We start from the raw sequence: 24,241 nt of genomic DNA, 5'->3' as shown, positions 1-24,241 counted from the left end.
TGATTGGAATTGCACTGAATCTGCAGATCACTTGGGATAAGAGAAATCTTTACAATAACATGTCTTCTAATCCATGAATATGGTTTATTTCTCTATTTAGGTCTTTTCTAGTGTCTTTTGATAATGGTTTATAATTTCTGCCATAAAGTATTTGGACACTTCTTGTTAGGTTTCCCCCAGAACTTAACATTTCTTAATGTTATTGTAAATTTTATTAAATTATACTTTTTGTTGCTATTGTATAGAAATGTAATGACTTTTAGCATATTTATATTGTGCCTAATAGGCTTGCTAAACTTTCTTATTAATTCTAATAATTTATCTATTGACTAATTTTCCAATCTTTACACATTTATTCTTTTTTCTTGCTATATCACACTGGCTAGAACCTTCAGTACAATACTGAAAGAAAGCAGATGATAGACGCTCCTCTTTTTCCTGATCTTAAAGGGAATACTTTTAACATTTCAACATTGAGTTATGCCTATATTTAAAGCTGAAGAAATCGTGCTGCTCAGAAGCAAAGCAGTTGCTCAAGATCATAAAGCCTTTAAGTGATAAATCCAGGATTTAACATTAATCCAAGACCCATGTTCCTTTTATCAATTTGTGTCAGTATGGCCAAAAATTTAACCAATGGGACTTAAAATAGGCAGAGGCAAGGGGATACACTTGGATTTAAGACAATCTAACCCAAAGTAAAAATAAAAAATAAAAGCCTTTGCGCTTCACTAAAACTTCAGAAAATACTGGCAATCATTCTGCGGTGCAAACGTGGACATAATCCTTCCTAAAAATTGCCTGATAGTTCCTTGCTTCTCACAAGGATAAAGTCCAAATTCTCAGCAGGATACCCTTCCAAATTCATCTCTAGCCACCCTATCCCCAAATACCTTCAACCCTGCACTATTCATCATTCCCTAAACCTGTCATATATTTTCATCTGCTGTGACTTTGAGCACTCAGTCCTGCCTGTTGTACAATTAAGAATCCTAACCACTCATTCATTCATTCAACCAACAAATAGTTACCAAGACCCTAGAATGTGGCAAAAGTTGTGGTAAGCACTGAGGATATAATGGTGCAAAAAACAGTATAGTCAATGCATTTGTCAAGGTTTCAGAAAAAAGGAAGTTGTGGGAGAACAGAAGACAGAATAGCAGTGTTCTAATTGTCTTACTATTTGCTTTAACTGAGTCTTTGATTTGCAAGCTGGGCTAACCATTCTGAAGTCCCCTATCTTTCGTACTTATCCTTTTACTTCTTGTAAATTCTTAATCAGAATTCTCCAGAGAAACAGAACCAATAGGAGGATGAATGTGTATGCCTGTGTGTGTATATATATACACAAACATATGTGTGTACGTATGTGTGTGTATGTATGTATGTACACACAGCGAGAGAGAGAGAGAGAGAGAGATTTTAAGGAACTGGCTCACATGATTGCAGAGGCTTGGCAAGTCTAAAATATGATGGGTAGGCCAGCTTGCTAAAGACTTAGGGAAGAACTGCAGTTTGAGTCCAAAGGCAGTCTGCTGGCAGAATTCCTTCTTACTCTGGGGAAGGTGGAGGAAAGGGGTCAGTCTTTTTTTCTATTAAAACTTTCAATTGATTGGAGGAGACCTGCCCACCCACATAATGGAAGGCAATCTACTTTACTCAAAAGTCTAACAATTTATACGTTAATCTCATCCAAAAAATACCCTCACAAAAACATCCAGAATAATGTTTGACCAAATATCTGGGCACCATGGCCCAGCCAAGTTAACATACAAAATTAACCATCACACTTCTTACCCTTTCCTCTCTTTCCTACATCCTTGAACTAATTTTTTTTAAGGAGAACTTGAGTAGGAGAGGGGAGAAAGGGCTAGAAGGAAAGTGTCAAGGATAGCCATCTGATTTTTTCTTTTTTTCTTCAAGCTTAAGCTGTGAGGAATGTGTGGTTGAGGAAGGGCTCAACTGTTCAGCCTGTTTAACCCTGAAACCCCAACAGCACTGTCTTCATCCTCGTCTCCCTCAGAAGCTCCCAGTGCATGTATAGATCACTCTGCCAACCTTGTTGCAGCTGAGGAAAAGAGTCTTATAAAGTAGAGTACTAATTTTCTTTCTTAGGAGAAAATGAATATAAAGTTGTTTGAGGTTTGGGGTTTTTCTTCACTTATTTCAAACCCAGAAGGGTCCGCATAGACTTCCCACTCTGAAAGAAATTTAGTTTTCAATGTTGAATAATAAAATAACAGAAAATAATTATTTAAAGTCCTATAAAATAAGAATATGGAAAAGAAAAACACACTGACTACAAAACGAGGTTCTTTTGAGGGTATTAGAAGCCCATGTTCGTTTTCCTAAATTTCTCTTCCACACAGATTGAAAAAGAAGTATCAAATAACAAAATGTATCCTGCTTGTAAAATCATGTGAAATAGTTTCTTCAGGATGGGCATAAAGCTCTGCAAATCTACAGAGAAATATCAATCTATAAAACATTTTAAGGGTGCAAATATACAAATCTTACTTCACCTTGGATGGCTAAATAAGCCATCAACAGAAGAGTAAACACTCCCATCTAGTGGTTCATTTAGGGAAAAGACATTTGTACCCTTCAAAATGTTTCAACTAGTTAGGCAATCCAGTCCTTAAAAATAGACCATTTTGCCCTGAGAGAAAACAGGCTAAGAAAAATTAAACAAACACTTAGATATACAGTATGGCATGGTAGACAGATCACTGAACTAAAAGTCTGATATCTGAGTTCTAGCTCTGAGTTCTACTTTTCATAGCTGCATGATTTTAAACAAGTTTTACCTCTCCAAACTGGTTCCTCATTTGTAAAATAAAGTAGCTACACTAGATTAGTGTTTCTCAAGTGGCAAGTTATAACACAGTAGCCATATCAGTTTAATGGGTCATGACCTGAATTTTTTTAAATTTAAATATAACCAAAAAAAAAAAAAGTGCACCACAGGCTGTAGGAGTATTGTTTGAGGAAGTAAATAAATGTACACATACGTGTTGTATGAGTGTTCACGTATGTGTTTCCTGGAAGACAATATAAAATGTACCTGTTAACGTGGGTCACAGCCAAAAAAGCTGGAAAGACTCTAAGATTTCAATCAACTCCAAATTCATGTTCCTATGAATTGTGGCCATCAGTCCTCCCTCAGAGTCCTAATACAGGGTTTGAGCCTGCTTAATTTATAGTTAGATTTCTGATAGACCTGTCTACTGACCAGTGATTTCTCTCTTACAGTAAATCAAAAATACTCCAATCAGAATAGATATAAATATTTTCCTGGTTTTTTTTATGTGTTTTGTTTTATTTTCCTTCTCTAGAGACCACTACCAATCTTTCTAATGCAATGTTTCTCAAAATAATGGTCCAGGGACCAACAGTCTTGGATTCATCTGGGGTGTTGTTCGAAATATAAATTTTTGCTTTTCCTGTCCCACTGCTAGACCCACTGAATCAGAACCTCCAGGTATAGGGTCCAGCAATCTGCACTGTCGTCAAGTACCCTAGGTGATTCTTACATGTCCTAAAATTTGAGAAATACTAATTTAATTTTCAATGGCATTTTCAATGGCTCTTAGCAAGTAATTTTGTTGATCCCTGTCCATCTAACATCCTCTGTACTATCTCTGTCCTTTCTTCCATTTATTCCTCCCAAAAGGAGATGATCCTTGCTCATTCCCATCTCAGGAGGACAGATCTCTAATATCTACAGAGAATTGGGCCAATGGAAACACCAGTAACTTTCATGTATAAATCTGTAATATACTACCTGAGACCAAATGTGATTTTTAATATATTAAGCTATACTGAACAAATATTAGCCAGCAATTGTTCATTTGCACACAATCATACTCGGTACTTTTAAACAGAGCCCAAATCCTTTCTCTCCCAAATTTCAAAATAAATACTTCTGAGAATTTGTGGTTATATATATCCTTACTACTCAAAGTGTGGTCCCTATACCACAACACCAGCATTTCCTGGGAGATTGTTAGAACTAGACTCTCAAATTCTACCCCATAATTGGAATCATCTGCATTTTAATAAAATTCCCCAGGTGAACTGTATGTACACTAAAGTTTAAGAAGCACTGGTCTAAATCAAAACCACAATGAGGTAGTACCTCACACCAGGCAGAATGGCTATCACCAAAAAGTCTACAAATAATAAATTCTGAAGAGGGTGTGGAGAAAAGGGAACCCTCCTACACTGTTTGTGGTAATGTAAATTGGTACAGCCACCATGGAGAACAGTATGGAGGTTCCTTAAAAGACTAAAAATAGAACTACCATATGATCCAGCATTCCCACTCCCAGGCATGTATCTAGAAAAGATGAAAACTCTAATTAGAAAAGATACATGCACCCCAATATTCATAGCATCACTATTTACAATAGCCAAGACATGGAAACAACCCAAGCACCCGTCAACAGATGATTGTTTTAAGAAGATGTGGTATATATTTTCAATAGATGATTACTCAGCCATAAAAAAGAATGAAATATTGCCATTTGCAGCCACATGGATGGACCTAGAGGATATCACAGTACATGAAGTAGGCCAGACAAAGACAAACATATATCACTTATATGTGGAACCTAAAAATAATACAAATGAATCTATATACAAAACAGAAACAGACTCACAGACATAGAAAATAAGCTTATGGTTACCAAAAGGGAAAGGGACTGAGGGGAGGGATAAATTAGGAGTATAGGATTAACAGATACAAGCTACTATACATAAAATAGATAAGCAGCACGGATTTACTATATAACACAAGGAACTGTATTCAATATCTTTTAATACCCTATAATGGAAAATAATCTGAAAAAATATATATATCTATATAACTGAATTACTTTGCTGTATACCCGAAAATAACACAATACTGTAAATCAGCTATACATGAATTTAAAAAAAAAAAAGAAGCACTGCTCTATAAATAGTGGATGCGAACCAGTCAATTAGTAAATGCAGAAGTGACTGCAGCCAGGATTTTTGATGAGGCTCAGAGAAAAAAAAAAAATGTAATGGCTTCTAGGCATTGTTATGGACTGAATGTTTGTGTCCCCTCCAAATTCATATGTTGAAGCCCTAACCCCCAAAGTGATGATATTTGGGAGGTAATTAGGTTTAGATGAGGTCATGAGGGTGGGGCCATATGATAGGATTAGCATCCTTATTAAGAAGAGACAACAGAGATTTTTCTCTCCGTGGAAGAGAGCCCTGAAAGCCAGGAAGAGAGCTCTCACCAAGAATCAAATCTGCTGGCACCCTGATCTTGGACTTTCTAGCCTCTAGAACTGTGAGAAATAAATATCTATTGTTTAAGTCACCTGGTCTATGGTATTTTGTTATAGCAGCCCAAGCTAAGACAATGCTCTAAACAGTCTTTTTTTAACCTGGAATCTGTTCTCTTTATTTTCAAAAAGTGAGTCCCTAATACCCCTCCTGCCTGTGTAGAAAATCTCAGAGGAACACACAGGAGAGAGGGTGAGAGAGATAGAGGTTGAGAGACAATTTTTAGAGAGTACTATAAATCTCCATATAGTTATCGAAGGCTCTGTATTAAATGAAGTAGTCATTCAGGTGGGAAGACTGAGAAATAGCTGGTATCAGTACCTTGCTACAAGGAAATGAGCAAATCACCTCCAGGAGAATCAGACACAGAAAAAGATCAAGGCCAACCTAAATCAGTAAGACGCTACAACAAGATTATAGTAGCATTTCTCTAAATGACAGTTGCAATAGAGATTCCATTACCTAGAGTCACCAAAGCAGATATTGTTGTCTGGATGTTCACATGTTACATAAACCCCATAGTTGCTATCACAATATTTTAGAAAAACTGAGTCTGTTTGGGAGAACTACCTAGACAGAAGGGACACAATTTTAAGACTTAAGGCCCAGGGGCTTGATAATTTTGGTCCTAATGGAAAGTGATAATAAAACCACAATTGTAATATCCTTGGCCACTTATTTCTCAAGGCCACTTCTTTCTTAAGAAATGAGGATGAAATAAGCTATACAGGAATAAAACATCAATAAATGCCCAGTCAGACCATATATTCCATCTGGCTCTTGGAAACAGGGCATCCCCTTCCTATTATGAAGTAGTATCTCTCCTATGCAGATACTTCCTGCTCTGCTCTGCTCAATCTCCCAGGTCTGAATCCACTTTTGGCTTTCTCTCTGGCCTAATTTTGTTTCCCTAGTTTGAATTAATCTCTAGCTCTTCACCAGTAGTGTGACTCTGACCTGAGACATTCATGTGTATCAGCTAATCAATTACATCTTCTCAAAGAAGCCTCTTCCAGAGCCTTCTGAGATGCTCCAATCTGGACTAGTTACCTTCAGTGCCTTGGTGCATAACTCTCATTCTGGGATCGTCCCTCATCATCAATCCTGGGAATTCCCTGACCTCATCTGTATCACCTGTTTCAAGTACCCTATGTTTTCCTCTTCCTTATTTTGGTGGAGCATATCCTCCAGTAACTTCCTGGGAAAGGGTGCATGATAGATAAAATATGACACCTTGTATGTATTATAATGTCCTTATTCTGCCTTCACAGTTGATTGATAATTTGGCTGGGTATAGAATTCTAGGTTAAATCTTGAAGGCACTGCTCCACTGCTTTCTAGATTCCAGTATTGCTTGTGAAAAATCTGAAGCCATTCTGATTCCTAGCCTCTTGTATTTCACACCTCCCTCTCTCCTTCGCTCTCTCTCTCCAATCTTCTCTCTGAGTTCTGAAATTTCACAATGAAGCACCTTATAAAATTAGATTGAAACTGATTCCTTTAGTTCTGGGGAATTTTCTTGACTTATTGACAAATTTCTCCCCTCCATTTTCTCAGTTCTCTTTTTTGGAATCTAGCATTCAGCTGTTAAATCTGCTAGAATGACACTCTTATGTTCTTTTCTTTTCTCTCTTATTTTTCATTTCCCTTATTTTTTGCTCTATATTCAAAGATGTTTTCAATTTCATTGCCTAACCTTTCTATTGAGTTTATCATTTTGGTGATCATATTTTTAGTTTTCAAGAGTTCTTTTTTATTCCTTAAATATTCCTTTTTTAAAGTGTTCTCTTATTTTAAGATTACAATATCTTCTCTTATCTCTATGAAAATTTAATGATAATTTTAAAACTATTTTTCTTCTTCCTATATTGCCTCTATTTTTTCCAAGTTATTACTTATGTTTGCATGCTTTGGTAGCTTCCTTTTGTGTATACAGCTTTCCTCAAATTTCTGATATTCTTTGGTTGTCTTCTCACAGTTAAGAGAGCAAAACTAAAAAGCTAATTGGGGCTTCCCTTGTGGCGCAGTGGTTAAGAATCCACCTGCCAATGCAGGGGACACGGGTTTGAGCCCAGGTCCAGGAAGATCCCACAGGCTGCGGAGCAACTAAGCCCATGTGCCACAAGAACTGAGCCGACATGCTGCAACTACTGAAGCCCACGCACCTAGAGCACGTGCTCTGCAACGAGAAGCCACTGCAATGAGAAGCTCACACACTGCAATGAAGAGTAGCCCCCTCTCACTGCAATTAGAGAGAGCCCACACACAGCAACAAAGACCCAACACAGCCAAAGATAAATAAATAATTTTTTTTAAAAAAAGCTCTAATTGGAAGCTCTGAGTACCTGGGTGGCATTTGTCCAGTGAGCTTCATCATTAGATATTTTGGAGGGCACCTCCAATGCCAGTATGTGATATAATGTGCCAAAAGTTGTTTGATAGCTAACCTGTCGACCATTCTTCCCTCCACTGTTGCTAACAGAACACTATTTTTCTTTTCTTTAGGGCGGTAAATTTGATCAATTCAAGGTATGAAACATAGTCCTGTGGGAGCAGCTGGACAGTCTATAACATAGCTCCCAAAAGGCACAGCAATACTTGGCCATGGGTTAGGCAAGCATCAATACCAAAGGAGTGCATCCAGGGGTAGAAAACAGAGCAGAAGTGGCAGGTATGTTCAAAGCCACATAGGTAGCTATATCATGATTCCAGGCTACATCTACCCATTTGCAGAAAGACTACAGAAAGTGACAGGGGAGAAGGGGGATTCAAAGGAAGTAGGATGCAGCAAAAGGTATCAGGTACCAAGTACACTGGGGAGGGAAACTGAGGTAGAAGCTCACCTTACAAATAAAGCCAAAATTAGGGGATGGAAGGGAAAACTACAACTCAGGGATTATCTAGACAGGCAGGGCTCTTGTTGGAAAGCAAGCACTAGGTCGCTGATATTGTTGATTAGACTGCCATCATCTTCAGGACTGGCTCAGGAACTGGTGAGGGCCTGAGTCTAATACATGGGATCCATCATCTGTAGAGCTGGAAAAGATACTGAGTAACAAAAATAAGGCAGTGATAGACAACATAGGTGAAAGTAAAATCTAGAGCATCCTAAAGAGGGTAAATAATTCACTAAGGGCAACACGGTTAAAGCAAAAGGGAAAGGCTCAGGGCTGGTAATCAGTTATGTGTACCATTATGACCAAACCTACTGTAAAATATGAAAATACTTCCATGCTAGTTTGCAAACAGCAGCTGCAATGAGCCTTCAAAATGTCCCCCTCCCCTCACCCCTCTCCCTCCTTGATGTCCCCAGTATCCAGATCATCTCATGACCCAGCATATAAACAGCCCAGCAGAAGGCCTTCTGGACCCTATTCCAACCACTCGCCATTCTGATTATCAGTGCTCATGCATCATCAGTTATTAAATATTTTGCTATGTTCCTGAGAGGCTTAACCTGAATTGTGAAAATAATAAATATGCACCTGTCTGATGTATTCGACTGCACACAAATGAACAAGTTCATAAATGTTTCTGTATGAGCAACCAACTGTTTAGTACCTTTTGCATGTGAGTGCAAAGATATTCTAAGAAGTCATGGAAAGAATTTTCATCAATAGAGGCGCCTTCCTCACAGTGATATGGGGCAACTTCAAGGTTCTCTGCTCTAAAGAGCTATCTTTTATAATCCTTCTGAGTCTATGAGACATCTGTAGTGTTTACCAACCTAACAAGGCCCAGTAAAACACTTTCAACTTCAAGATACAAATTTAACTCTAGACTTGGACTTCTGTTAAAACTCCACGTTCTCCAATGATTTCACCAAAATGAGAATAAAAGGAATTACATACTTTTAAGGCATAATCCATAAGGACAAAGAGATGAGAAGAAGAGATAACCACCACAAAAATGAAGAAAGCAGAGGGAAGAGTAGTAACTTACTTGGAAGACCTAAGAAGTTTGAATCCTAAGCTGGTAGTGGAGAAAGTCAAGAATCAAAGCAAATTACATTGCATGACCACCAAAAAGCTCAGGAATTGGCAGGACCAGGTGTCTCTGGAAGTAGAAAAAGGAGGGTGGTCGTAGGAAAATGGGACTAAAAACATGAAGACAGGCTGAAAATCCAGTTAAGGAGTTAGAAACTCCTACAATTCTTCTCCCAACTGTGGTCAAGCAACTATGGCAAAGATATCAAAAAATACTGAAAGTTTACTGTCTAGAAAGGGTAAAACAGAGGATCTATGGATTGAAGGCACAAATGAGAGCAAGGATTTTGTACTAAAACAGGGAGATAATTTTGCAAAAGAACAAAGCCACAGACTGACAATGAAGACCTTTTTTATTTTTAAGTTCAACTAGTAATCAAAGTAATATAAATTAAAACAGCAAGATGTAATTTTTTCCCTATTAAATTGGCAAAGACTAATGACATTACCTAGTGTTAATGAGAATGCAGGAAAATAAACTCTTTCACATTCTGCTAGTGGAGGGTAAATTGTTATAAATTTTTCTGATAGTTATATATATTAGGTCACTTATTTGTTATTCTGCCTCAGTTATTCTGCTATTGATTCCTTCAAGTATATTTTTCATTTCAGATATTGCATTGCTCATCTCTGTTTGTTCTTTAGTTCTTCTAGGTCTTTGTTAAACATTTCTTGCATCCTCTTGATCTTTGCTTCCATTCTTTTTCCAAGATCCTGGATCATCTTCACTATCATTATTCTGAATTATTTTTCCAGAAGGTTGCCTATCTCTACTTCACTTAGTTGTTCTTCTGCGGTTTTTATCTTGTTCCTTCATCTGGCACATATTCCTCTGCCATTTCATTTTGTCTATATTCCTGTGATTGCAGTTTCCATTTTGCAGGCTGCAGGATTGTAATTCTTCTTGCTTCTGCTGTCCGCCCTCTGATGGATGAAGCTATCTAAGAGGCTTGTGCAGGCTTCCTAATAGGAGGGACTGGTGGTGGGTGGAGCTGGGGCCTTGTCCCTCTTATGGGCAGGGCTGTGCTCAGTAAGACTTTAATCCACTTGTCTGCTGATTGGTGAAGCTGTGTTCCCTCCCTGTTGGTTGTTTGGCCTGAGGCTTCCCAGCACTGGAGCTTACAGGCCATTGGATGGGGATAATAGTGGCCTCTAGGAGGACTCACGCCAGTGAGTACTTCCCAGAACTGCTGCTGTCAGTGTCTTTGTCCCCACAGTGAGCCACAGCCACCCTGTGCCTCTGCAGGAGACCCTCCAATACCAGCAGGTAGATCTGGCCCAGTTTCTTACTGGGTCACTGCTTTTCTCCCCTGGGTCCTGGTGCTCACAGATCCTTGTGCATGTCCTCCAAGGGTGGAGTTTCTGTTTTCCCTAGTCCTGTGTAATTCCTGCAATCAAACCCCGCTTGCCTTCAAAGCCAGATTCTCGGGGGGCTCCTCCTTCTGTTGCCAGACTCCCAGGCTGAGAAGGCTAATGTGGGGCTCAGAACTTTCACTGCAGTGGGAAAACTTCTGTGGTATATTTGAAAAAGAATAGATACATGTATATGTATAACTGAATCACTTTGCTGTACACCTGAAACTACCACAACATTGTTAATCAACTATACTCCAATATAAAATAAAAAGTTTTTTAAAAAAGGAAAATATCAATAGTAACACTGGATCCTGGGGTGGTGGGGAGCAGGTAGAGTAGGGTAAGGATAGGAGAATTCTCATTGCATATCTTTTTGTACCTTTTGAATTCTGTGTCTTGTGAGTGCTTTACATATTCTCCCATCACCACACATACACACACAAAAGAAATTTTTTAAATAAAAATGTTTTTTAAAATATTTTAAATCATTGTAAATGAATGTATATTTAATGACATGGAAAATGATCATGATAAGCTGTTAAGAGAAAATAATAGGTTATAAAACAGAAATGTATATATAATCCAAAACTAGTAATCATGTATGCATAGGGGGAAAAAAAGCCTGACAAGGTATAATCAAAAGCTTTTCTTTTGCAGCTAGAAAGAAATGTTCACTTTAAATGGATATTATACATAGCTATAAAAAAGACATAACAAAATAAACACATAACAACATAAATAAATCTCAGACATAATTTTAAATAAAAGAAGTCACACAAAAAAGTGTTTACACTTCCATTTACAGGCTGTTCAAGAAGAGGCAAAATTTATGTTAATAGAGGCCAGACTGGTGACTACCTATGTGGGAAGAATGGCTATGATTGGAAAGGAGCATGAGATAGTCGTCTAGAGTGTCAGAAATATTCCATGTCTTGATCTAGGGGGTGGTTACATAGGTGTATACATATGTACAACTACCTTGAGTTATACACTCAAGATTTGGCCACTTTATGTATGTTATATCTCAATTTTAAAAATTAAGTCTAGAAGGATATATTTCTAGACAAATACACACAAAGATACTATGAGAGTTATATATGCCATATCTCAAGAGAAAAATAATGAGGATGTTCCAGAGGACATGCAATGGTAGAGTAAAGAGGATGGACTTTGGAGTCAGATAGACCTAGGTTTGAATTCCAGCTCTGCCACTTATCAGCTCTGTGAATTTGGGCAAGTTATTCAACTTCCCTCTGTCTCAGATTCCTCACCTGTAAAAATGGGAACAATAAGAGTACTGACCTCAGAGGATTATTGGAAGAATCAAATGAGATGATGTAGGTGAAGTGCTTAAAAGAGTAAGTGGGTAATAGTAGGTATTCAGTAAAAATTTCTTCTGCTGCTAAAGGTAAATGTAGAAATTCTTTTTTTTGATCCAACACAGGAGCATGCCCATGCATGAGCGCCCACTCGCACACACACATGCATGCATGAACACACACGCACAGACACATACACACACACAGATCCTCTACAAATGCCTCTATTCTATCGGTCAAAATTACCAAGAAACAAAGCAAAAAGAAAAGAGACTAACAGCCAGGATTATACCATTTCCAGGAAAAATATAAAGTATTAGACAAAAATATTTTAAATTATGCATATTTCAATTTGCATAAAACGTTTTGTGAAGTTTCCAATGAAATTTTCAAAAATTCCAACAGCAAAAGAACATGTTCCAATATTCATCATCAGTATTCAAAGTTATCACTTGGGGATGAACAACAAGGTCCTACTGTATAGCACAGAGGACTATATTCAGTATCCTATAATAAACTATAATAGAAAAGAATATTTTAAAAAGAATATATATATATATACACACACAACTGAATCACTTTGCTGTACAGCAGAAATTAACACAACATTGTAAATCAACTATACTTCAATTTAAAAATTTTTTTTTAAATCATCACTTAAAAAGACTTCCCTGGTGGTCCAGTGGTAAAGAATCCGCCTTCCAATGCAGGGGACGTGGGTTCGATCCCTGGTCGGGGAACTAGGTTCCCACATGCCGCTGGGCAGCTAAGCCCGTGTGCCACAACTACTGAGCTCATGCGCCTCAACTAGAGAGCCCATGTGCCGTAAACTACAGAACCCACACACTCTGGAACCCACGTGCCACAACTACAGAGCCCACGTGCCCTGGAGTCTGCTCGCCACAACTAGAGAAGAGAAAACCCACACACCACAGCTAGAGAGAAGCCCACATGCCAGAATGAAAGATCCCGCGTGATGCAACAAAGATCCTGCATGCCACAACTAAGACCTGACGCAGCCAAATAAATTAAATAAATAAATAAATAAATAAATAAATAATCACTTAGAATTTCAAATAGCAAACTGAAAAATGCATCAGAAAAGAGACATACAGTTTGTAAATGCAATTGTCTTCCCTTATTGGAGCGGTTAAGATCAATCATTAACTATGCAGTGAAAAAAATATAAATCTTCATTTGTAATACTAATAAATGCTGAAACACATCCTGGGATTCTTTTGCCTGGGCCGAAGAGAAGAAAACCATAATAACACTTTTTCATAGATTATTAATCAGAATTGCACTCCTGGCCTGGGAACCAGAAATATATCTGTGGATCAGTGGCTAAAAGAGCCAGCATTCTGAAGAGAATTTTCAAATTGTAAGTGAATGTAGCACAAGTTTAATAACTGAATTATGCAAACAAATTGATAATAAAATCCTTTGAAGGAGTCTCCTGTAAAGAATTTTCATTGGCAGACAATGAAAATTTTAAAGCAATGTATAATATTTTAGGGATAATTCAAACCCTAAGAAATGAAAAGACAAAGCTCTTCCCATGTTCAAAGTTTAAAACCCAGGTTATTTGTGATTTTTGTTTTGTCACTAAACACCAATAGTTTAATATTCTGAGGGAGAGAGAGACAAGAAGACACATTAATAGAAATACACAAATCTCATGTTAGTCAATAATATCAATAATAGTCAAGGACTTCCCTGGTGGCACAGTGGTTAAGAATCCGCCTGCCAATGCAGGGGACACGGGTTCGACCCCTGGTCTGAGAAGATCCCACATGTCGCGGAGCAACTAAGCCCGTGCACCACAACTACTGAGCCTGCACTCTAGAGGCCACAAGCCACAACTACTGAGCCCACATGCTGCAACTACTAAAGCCCGCGCACCTAGAGCCAGTGCTCCGTAGCAAGAGAAGCCACCGCAATGAGAAGCCCACGCACCACAACGAACAGTAGCCCCTGCTCACCACACTAGAGAAATCCCACACACAGCAATGAAGACCTAATGCAACCAAAAATAAATAAATAAATTTATTTAAAAAAAATAGTCAGAACCTACCTCCTACTTCCTCTGTGCCAGACACTGCTCTAAGTGCTTTTCATGTATCTACTAATTTAATAAGGTAGATAGTATCACTAGCCTCACTTTACAGACAAAGATACAGGAATAGAAGGATTAAGTAACTTTACCAAGTCACACACTAATAAATGACAGAATCATGATCTGAATTCAGTCTTCAGACTCCAATATCAATGGTCTCACCACTCAGGCATTTAACTAAAGATATTAAAAAGTATGTAAATTCAGTGATGTCAAGTACCCTTGATGTAATGTGATGAGAATGGCACTCTCCTCTGTGGTCATCCTCCCCCAAACATCAGACAACCTCAAGTTGATAGACATTCTACAAAACACTTGACTAACACTACTCAAAACTGTCAATGTCATCAAAAACAAGGTAAGTCCAAAAAACTGTCACAGGCCTAGCTAAGACGGCACTAGGACTAAATGTAATGTGGTATTGTGGGTGAAATTCTGGAATAGAAAATGGACATTAACCATAAACAAGACGAAAAGACAACCCTGAGAATGGGAGAAAATATTTGCAAATGAAGCAACTGACAAAGGATTAATCTCCAAAATTTACAAGCAGCTCATGCAGCTCAATATCAAAAAACCAAACAACCCAATCCAAAAATGGGCAGAAGACCTAAATAGACATTTCTCCAAAGAAGATATACAGATTGCCAACAAACACATGAAAGAATGCTCAACATCATTAGAGAAATGCAAATGAAAACTACAATGAGATATCATCTCACACTGGTCAGAATGGCCATCATAAAAAATCTACAAACCATAAATGCTGGAGAGGGTGTGGAGAAAAGGGAACCCTCCTACACTGTTGGTGGGAATGTAAATTGGTACAGCCACTATGGAGAACAGTATGGAGGTTCCTTAAAAAACTAAAAATAGAGCTACCGTATGACCCAGCAATTCCATTCCTGAGCATATATCTGGACAAAACCATAATTCGAAAAGACACGTGCACCCCAATGTTCATTGCAGCACTATTTACAATAGCCAGGACATGGAAGCAACCTAAATGTCCATCAACAGAGGAATGGATAAAGAAGATGTGGTAAAGGGACTTCCCTGGCAGTCCAGTGGTTAAGACTCCGTGCTTCCACTGCAGGGGGCACGGGTTCGATCCCTGGTTGGGGAACTAAGATCCTGCATGCCGCACAGCACAGCAAAAAACAAAAAACAAAAAGAAAAAGAAAAAGAAAAAAAAATGTGGTACATATTTACAATGGAATATTACTCAGCTATAAAAAAGAATGAAATAATGCCATTTGCAGCAACATGGGTAGACCTAGAGATTGTCATATTGAGTGAAGTAAGTCAGACAGAGAAAGACAAATATCATATGCTATTGCTTATACATGGAATCTAAAAAAAAGGGTACAAATGAACTTATCTACAAATCAGAAATAGAGTTACAGATGTAGGAAACAAACATGGTTACCAGGGGGTAAGGTGGGGAGGGATAAATTGGGAGGTTGGGACTGACATATACATACTACTATATATGAAATAGATAACTATTAAGGACCTACTGTATAGCACAGGGAACTCTACTCAGTACTCTGTAATGGTCTATATGGGAAAAGAATCTAAAAAAGAGTGGATATATGTATATGTATGATTCACTTTACTGTACACCTGAAACTAACACAGCATTGTAAATCAACTATACTCCAATAAAATTTTTTGAAAAATTACAAAAACATTAAAAAATGTGTGTTAAAAATAAAAACAGTCTGCATAAACCCTTCTTTAAAAAATGTAAATCTAAAACTATTAAAAAATCAATAGGTTATTTCTTTAAAAGTATATAACCAAATATATGATTTTTACTTACCATCTCCACTCATCCCTTGAGGCACTTCTTGGTGAGATATTCAATAGATAAGCAGCTAGTGTCAGAAAAACACAAAGAGGGAAAAAAATGAGAGGTTTTCTTTCCCATGCCAGAGAACTAATTCCAGGCAAAGAGGGTGGCTTTTATCTTGTTGCTCTTGGAGAAAGTCCTCTGGAATCTAGCCAAAAGACCTGAAGGCAAATGAAAATAATCTTTATTTTTCCATCTCTCTTTCACCAACAAGGATGTGATTTGTGCCCTACCCCCAACCTAAGGACATTTTTTAACAATGGTTATTTCCATGTTTCCTGTTCATTAGAGTTACTAGTATACAAAACAGACCTTTCATACAGTCTTTCCAGGCACCAAGTGCAATATGCAGTTTTATTCAGTAATATATTGGATACTCCAGAAAACCAACTCAGACTAAACCCTGAGATGACAGCAGGAAGTCCCCTCTGTTAACTCAAGGAGAAGGCCCAAACCAGAATGTAATGGAAGAAGGCTTTTTAAAATTATTATTATTATTTTATTCTTGGCTGCATTGGGTCTTCGTTACTGTGCGCAGGCTTTCTCTAGTTGCGGCGAGCAGGGGCTACTCTTCATTGCGGTGTGCGGGCTTCTCATTGCGGTGGCTTCTCTTTTGCGGAGCACGGGCTCTAGGCACACGGGCTTCAGTAGTTGTGGCATGCAGGCTCAGTAGTTGTGGCTCATGGGCTCTAGAGCGCAGGCTCAGTAGTTGTGGTTCATGGGCTTAGCTGCTCTGTGGCATGTGGGATCTTCCCGGACCGGGGCTTGAACCCGTGTCCCCTGCATTGGCAGGCGGATTCTTAACCACTCTACCACCAGGGAAGCCCCTGGAAGAAGGCTTTTGCAACCAGACGACTCCTGATAGGTGGGCAAGAGTTAGCCAGGAAATAAGCATTCCAGGCAGAAAGAGAAACATGTGCAAAGGCCTAGTGGCAAGAGGATACAGTGAATTTGAAGTTTTCAGAACTGCAGTAATTTAGCCCTGGAGTACAAAGTATATGATGGGAAGTGGAAGAAATGAGGCTGGAAAGATAACACATCAAATATGTTTCAGGATATATTTCAGGAAAGAACAGTCTATTGTGAACAAATATGAAGTCACATGTGCAAGAAAACATTAAGTGTATATGCAGGAGTAGACTTCAGACAGGCTTCTGGCCTGGGGTGGTATACCAGGGAAACTCACCTTCAAGTCTCAGTAAAGAACTCAGTAAAGTCTCAGTAAAGTCTCAGTGTCTCAGTAAAGAACTTTCATAAATAGAATGTTTAAATATGTTGTGTTATATACATACTAAGGACTACTATAGAGCAGTGAAAACGAATAAATTATAGCAATACCACCAACACGGATGAATCTTAAAAACAGTGGGCAAGTCACAGAAGAATACATAAGGTATGATTCCATTTATATAACATTCAAAAATAGTGACAGACGTTAACTAGATTTATTATAGTGATCATTTCCCAATAAAGTTGACCCTTGAACAACACGGGGGTTAGGGATGCCAATCCCCTCAGAGTTGAAAATCTACATATAATTTACAGTTGGCCCAATATATCCATGATTCCACAACTATGGATTTAACCAATTGTGGATCATGTAGTACTACAGTACGTATTTACTGGAAAAAAATCTATGTATAAGTGGACCTGTGCAGTCCAAACCTCTGTTGTTCAAGGGTCAAGAAATATATAAATATCAAATCATTATGGTATACCCCTGAAACTGTTATGTGTCAATTATACCTCAATAAAAATAAAGTTCAAAAACTGGCAAAACTAAGTAATACATTATTTATAGACACAAAAGGAGGTAAAAACTTATGAAGAAAAAAAGGAATGATCACCCCAAAATTTGGAATAGAGGTTAACCGGGAGGAAGGAAATAGAATGAGAAGGACACGTATCATGCTTCAAAAACACTGGAAACACTATTTGTTAGTTGAGTGGTGAGTACATAGTTATTTACATTTATAATTTTTTAAAGTACATATGTATACTTTTACATGCATATTATATTTCAGAAGTAAGAAAGATAATAAAGAGTTTTAAGTATGAGTTTAAAAAAATGAAGCAGCCCTAGGTTTATAGAGTAATATCCCAAATTTGCTACTTAATAACTATGTGGCAAGTTATTTTCTGTGCATCTCAGTTTCTTGATCTGCAGAAATGGGAAACTGAGTCTCACAGAGATTAATAGTATTTCTAATACCTACCTCTCAAGATTATTATGAGGATTAAATGAAATAACACATGTGAAAGCACTTAGAACAATTCCCGGCACATAATAAGTAGTCAATAAACATTAGATATCTCCATTATTTTTATTATTGTAGAAGATATTTAATAAATGCTAATTTCCCTTCTGTCTTTTCTTTCAGAAAGAGAAGAGGAACCAGTACAAATGAAAGTCCATTCTGAACTCCAGTAGAAGAATCAAGCGGAGCCATTAGTGTTTATAGTTTGCTGCATTACTACTGTATTTCTTCACTTCTAATATTCACATTTTGTGGCGTTTTAATGTTTCTAAAATTGGGATTGCATGATTTAATCAGTGTGTGATTTAATACAGGTTTTTCCTCCTAGAAACCTCTTATTAAAATGAAGATGTGTCTTACAATTGATTGTGTCTCAGAATCGAGGAAATAAAGTAATTATGCTGTTGCCATAGCAGGCATGACAGATTTAAAACAAGAAGAGCTAAGCAACTACGGAGTAGAGTCCAAGCCTTAGGTTTTATGTGTTATAGCAAATTCACCACAATGGTCATAATCTTTAAAAGATTGTGAGTTTTCTATTAGCAGCTTGATTGCCCCCAGGTCTCTGCAGCCACTGGGTACAAGTGAGTCAAACTGCTTTGCCCCCACATTTTGCTGGTTCTAAACCCTCAGAGCCAAGCTTCAGGACTTAAGCACACCACCACCCCACGCCACCAAGTCTCCCCAGTCACTTCTTGGAGTCCTCTATGCTCAGGACCAGCCCTTACATGTGCTTCTAATCTGTTCTCTCTATGGATGTCCAGTCTGTGCCCAGTCCCTTGAGGGAAAGTGTATCTCTTAGTACTCAAAATCTGAACATCCTCTAGATAAATTTTCCTGCTTAATTAAGGGTCAAGTAATCTGGGTCCCTTACAGACATTTTAATAGCAGTCTACGCCTTTGTTGAAACTGCATGTAATTCAGGAAGTGTGTTGGCTGGGGAGGAGGGTGATAGTGAGAAGCAAGTGTAAAAATGTCTTTTTACAACCCCCTGTTCCGTTTTAAGGAATCCTCCTAATTTCTAGATCCTGACTAGAGAAACACACCGAACCCTGGGTTCCTTAGCAGAGCACAGACAACCTATTTCTACCAGCCCATAATTGACCAAGTCTTTACTGACTCATGTGCCAGCTTCACCTACATTCTTCTCTTAGATGACTCCCTACTGTTGTCCCCAGGACTTACCATCCAACCTGCTATCCTCCAACACGTAAGGAGAAAAAACAAAATCAAAACTTCTGGGAAGGGATAATCTGTTCCCCCCACTTTCCTCATGCAAATGAAAACAGGGAATGAGAACACCTTCTGTTGTGAAATTCCCCCTAAAGTCTGCTCATACTGCCCTTTATTTAGTTTAGTTCTTGGGCTTCTTTGCCCTTCATCTTCAGCATTAAGAGGGCAGTTTCTGGTTCAGTCTGAGAAAATTCTTGGAACCACTAGTGTTTCTGCAAGCATCAAAAGAAAAGTCCATTCTCTGGAACAAAATAGTGTTTAAAGAGCCCTTACTACCCTTTGTAGGTCTTTATATATACAGCCTTCATGTTTCCAACAGGAAGAATCTTCATTTTTAATCTAGAGACGTTCCTATATCTTTTGATCATTTTCTTTTCCCTTCTCTTCGCCCCTCCACTTCCCTGTCATTCCTCTTCTTCTACCTCTGAGGATCCGTACGTAAAATTCCTCCTAACAAGCCCCTTCATCCCGTACATATCATCTCATGCAAATGCGGAGAGGAGAACATTAGTTCTTCAGATTCAACCAGATTCTGAATTTTAATTTGATTCCCCCAAGGATTCCGGCTACAATTATATACACCACCAAAGAGAGTGAATAACTCTCCAACTTAAAATAAGCTCCAATTTAATATCCTGATAGTATGTTTGGGCTTCAGAGAAGAAAATCCTACGCTATAATATACCTCACTATTTTTTTAAGTTAATTAGTCCATGTAGAAGGGCTGCTGAAAGGAAATGTCACCCTGGTTCTAAATGAAGACCAACTGAACTACTGAAATGTGAGGACTGTTACCTATAACCTGTGCAGTTGTAAACTGCAGCAAATATTCCAGTTCATGCTGGAGAATATCTATGGGGAAGGTGACTCACTGCATATATTACAGATGGAGCTGGGCTATGATGTGAGATAGTTATGAAAATAACTTGCAAACTGAAATCAAATATAATATTATGGCTTTCCACAAGAAAAGCCTAACTACCAATTTTCTTCTCCTACTCTTGAAACATTCTTACTGGATTAGGTTTTCAACTATATGCCTTATTTTCAGGCCCAATTAAACATTTAAACATTTTTCCTGTTTTTCAGCTAAAATGAACAAAATGTTCATGGTAGTAGTTCTGTCATCATAGAAATAAAGTCCTAGAGAACTCACTATGGTTAAATCTAGCAGTGCAAATGACCGGACTACAGGGTGAGTTGTCAGTTCTTTAGAAGCAGTCTGAACCACCAATGTGGATTATTTTACAAGAGCTGATGTAATCAGGAAGCTCTGCATTGACCTTCCATAACAAAAGAAGTCAAGTGGTTAAAACGGCTGACACTGGTACAAGTCCCTAATCATTTCTAGACTCAAGTATCAATTACTACAATCTCGCTCCTTCCATCCCCAAACAACCCAGACCTGGTGAGTGGTATGACTTTGCTTTTACATTCAAGTTTCAATAATTTATTTCCAAAACATAATATACAGGCTTCTAAACATTAAGAGAAAAAAACCATTTTGTTGTATCATTTACCTTTACATTTACAAAGGATTGGTATAAATCCATCATCCTTACTAGAAAAATAATTCAAAGTTTATTCTTTGCTAAAAATAGGTCAATAACGTCTTTCTTGGGAAAATAATATAGCAATCCATTGTGGGATTAAAAATAATTTTCAAGCTCTTTCTTCAGAGGTTACTGAATCAAATATTTTGGCTGTTTTTAGTGTGCAAATAGCATCGAAAAGCTTTAAGCTTCAGATGAACAGTTTTGTGAGCCTTTCTGTGGAATACTGATTATTTCATTGTCTAATCTAGAGAGCTGAGGTTCTAAAATCATGGGGCAATAGTTTGGTATTTTACATCTTAAAAAGATAGTTTATTCAAACAGTTGGTTAGATTCATTATAAATTAAGTAAAATTTCATTTGATAGATCTACGTTTTCAAAACATATGTGTTGTTTTGTATGTGGTTATGCATAAGCCTAATAAAATGGACTGTTCCATTGTGTAACTTATTTTTCTAGGCCTACTCAGGAGGTCAGAATATTACTAGCTAGGAGGCCCCTTTCCAGAGGCCATGTTTTTCTTTGTTTGTTTTGTGTTTTTTTTTTTTTTTTAACATCTTTATTGGAGTATAATTGCTTTACAATGGTGTGTTAGTTTCTGCTTTATAACAAAGTGAATCAACTATACACATACATATATCCCCATATCTCCTCCCTCTTGCATGTCTCTCCCATCCTCCCTATCCCACCCCTCTAGATGGTCACAAAGCACCGAGCTAGCTGATCTCCCTGTGCTATGCAGTTGCTTCCCACTAGCTAGCTATTTTACATTTGGTAGTGTATATATGTCCATGCCACTCTCTCACTTCATCTCAGCTTACCCTTCCCCCTCCCCGTGTCCTCAAGTCCATTCTCTACGTCTGCGTCTTTATTCCTGTCCTGTCCCTAGGTTCTTCAGAACCTTTTTTTTTTTTAGATTCCATATATACGTGTTAGCATACGGTATTTGTTTTTCTCTTTCTGACTTACTTTACTCTGTATGACAGACTCTAGGTCCATCCACCTCACTACAAACAACTCAATTTCATTTCTTTTTATGGCCAATATTCAGAGGCCATGTTTTGATTTGGGATATGGAAACGAAGTTTCTCAGAGAGGTCAGGTCAATTTTGCTATGAGGGAAATCATTACTCTACCAAAAAGAATCACAGGTTAACAAAAGATTTCATACTTTGAACTGAAGGGTGAGGAAACATAGAAATAAGAAAATAGGCAGTGAGGTTGGTGGCTGAAACAATTCAGAGAAGGATAATCAAGTGCAAGCTCAAATATGGTTATCTGGAGTCTCAACTTGGAATAGACAAATGTATGCTCCGTGTAATTCAGGGGTTTCTTTACCCTTCATCCTCAGTTTTAAAAGAAGAGCACTGGTTCAGGGTTAGAACATTCCTGAAACCACTAGCGTTCTGCAGGCAACTGAGGAAGAGTTCAGCCTCTGGAACAAAACAGTTTCTAGGCAGTCCTTACTGCCCTTTTCAGGCCTTTATACACACAGCCAAATCCCTCATTAGCCTTCATGTTTTCAACAAGGACAATCCTCATTTTTTAATCCAGGGAGGCACATACTTCAAAGTAAGACAATAATAAACACTACTGAGCTATATGAAAGGATTATTAAGTATAAATCCAAAGGTTTGAAGTTGGTTTGGATGCCCAGCTAGATGCTTAATTATAGCTACATAGACATGAGTATGGCAAACAGCTGAAATTTGCTGAGGATCATATCAGGTTCCACAAGATCATGCTTGCAAGAACTACCAGAATATCCAACAAAACCACTAGAAACTAAGACTTGCTCAAGGCTATTCCCTGGTAATGAGCAGCCAGGCAATGAGCTAAATGATACCTGACCACCTGCCGTTACTGGGTTGAAGTCCTGATTTTTCCGCTGTATAAATTACCAGCTCTGAATAGAAAGAAGTAGGGGATATGGTACGTTGGCATCCTGACAGAGCCTGTTCAACTACTACTACTTTTCTGTGCAGACCACCTCCCACAACTGATAACCATGTATATGGACAGACATGCCTTCAGAAATGTAAGTGGATGCTTGGAAAAGAAAGAAAATGCAACTGCAACATTGAAAACCCATGCACTGTCTATTTGCATATATCTTATTTCTTCTCTCTTAAATTCTTATAGTACAGTAGCGTTTGCTTTTCTTAAGCTTAAACTTGACACAACTATTATAGATTTACTCATTCTCCCTCCCTTTCCCTCCCTAAAATAGACAATTGTGACTGGTCAGACTCACTTTCTAAGTTCCACTATCCCAAGCCTCTGGCACTGTTGATACTTCATGCCATGGGAGCACTGTTAGACTTAAGAGTTTTGAGGGGCCTTCATATACACCTTATGAGTGGTGCCAGGAGTTTCTCAGGCCCCTTAGGGAAGCTGGGAAGGGAAAATTGGGAGGGTACAAGACCAGGAGTCCTAGACTCCCTGCCCCACTTTGAGGCAGTTTTTATTTATTTTATGTATGAGGCTTTGTCATAAATTTCTGTTAGCACAAAAAGTTCAACTGATTTTCAAGGTTTTAAAAATGGCTGCTGTGGTGGAAAGAGGTCCGTAAGGGGAGTCAGACTTGGTTTGAAGGGCAGGACCAGTCACCTCTGAGGCAGGAGGGAAAATACCTCTCCTCCCTGACAACTGTAGCAGCACCTACCTCACAGGGACGTTGTGATGTCTAACCCACTAAGAGCATTGGAGGTGCACAGGCTGAGTCCAAGTTCTGTCCTCCGCGGCCTTCGGGCCAGAAGTCCCACCTCTGCCTCCACGACCTCAACCCAACATACCCTACCCCCCAGCCACACCTCCAACCCCATCCGGAAGTGGACCCGGTAAACCAAGGCATCTATTCCGCAGCCAGGACACTGACCCACTGGCCACAGCGTCCATTCCACTGGCCAAGTTATGGATCCATCCCACCCCACCCTACAGTCTGACCCCGAAGGCCTAGACTTCGACTCTGCTGGCCAAGACTACTTTTCCTCTGGCCATGAGTTCGACTATCTCTACCAAGAATTGGACCTGGACTCTCTTCATGAAGATCTTCTTTCTCAGCCGATGCCAGGCGCCATGATAGAGACCTCTGCGGCCACGTATGAATCCCACCGGACTGCCGAACCAGAGGATCTCACAGAGGCGGAGAAAAAGAAGCTCAAATCTGAGGTTGGTAAATTGGAGGCAGAAATTGTAACCCTACGCTGTGTGCTGGCAGCCAAAGAGAGACTCTGCGTGGAGCT

General features: G+C 38.6%; 1 protein-coding gene across 1 annotated transcript in view; it reads left to right on the top strand.

Annotated features, from left to right (window-relative positions):
* The window catches only part of TPD52L3 (TPD52 like 3), a 28,478-nt gene continuing 4,237 nt past the window's right edge, over nt 1–24,241 (top strand). The window contains 1 exon segment of the mRNA XM_082404451.1: nt 1–24,241. Coding sequence (XP_082260577.1) covers nt 23,910–24,241 — 332 coding nt within the window. The 5' untranslated portion in view covers nt 1–23,909.

The sequence above is a fragment of the Balaenoptera borealis genome (assembly GCF_965194805.1).
Source record: "Balaenoptera borealis genome assembly, chromosome: 8".
NCBI lineage: Eukaryota > Metazoa > Chordata > Mammalia > Artiodactyla > Balaenopteridae > Balaenoptera > Balaenoptera borealis.
The sequence above is the reverse complement of the archived record's forward strand: the minus strand, read 5'-3'. Positions and strand labels throughout refer to the sequence as shown.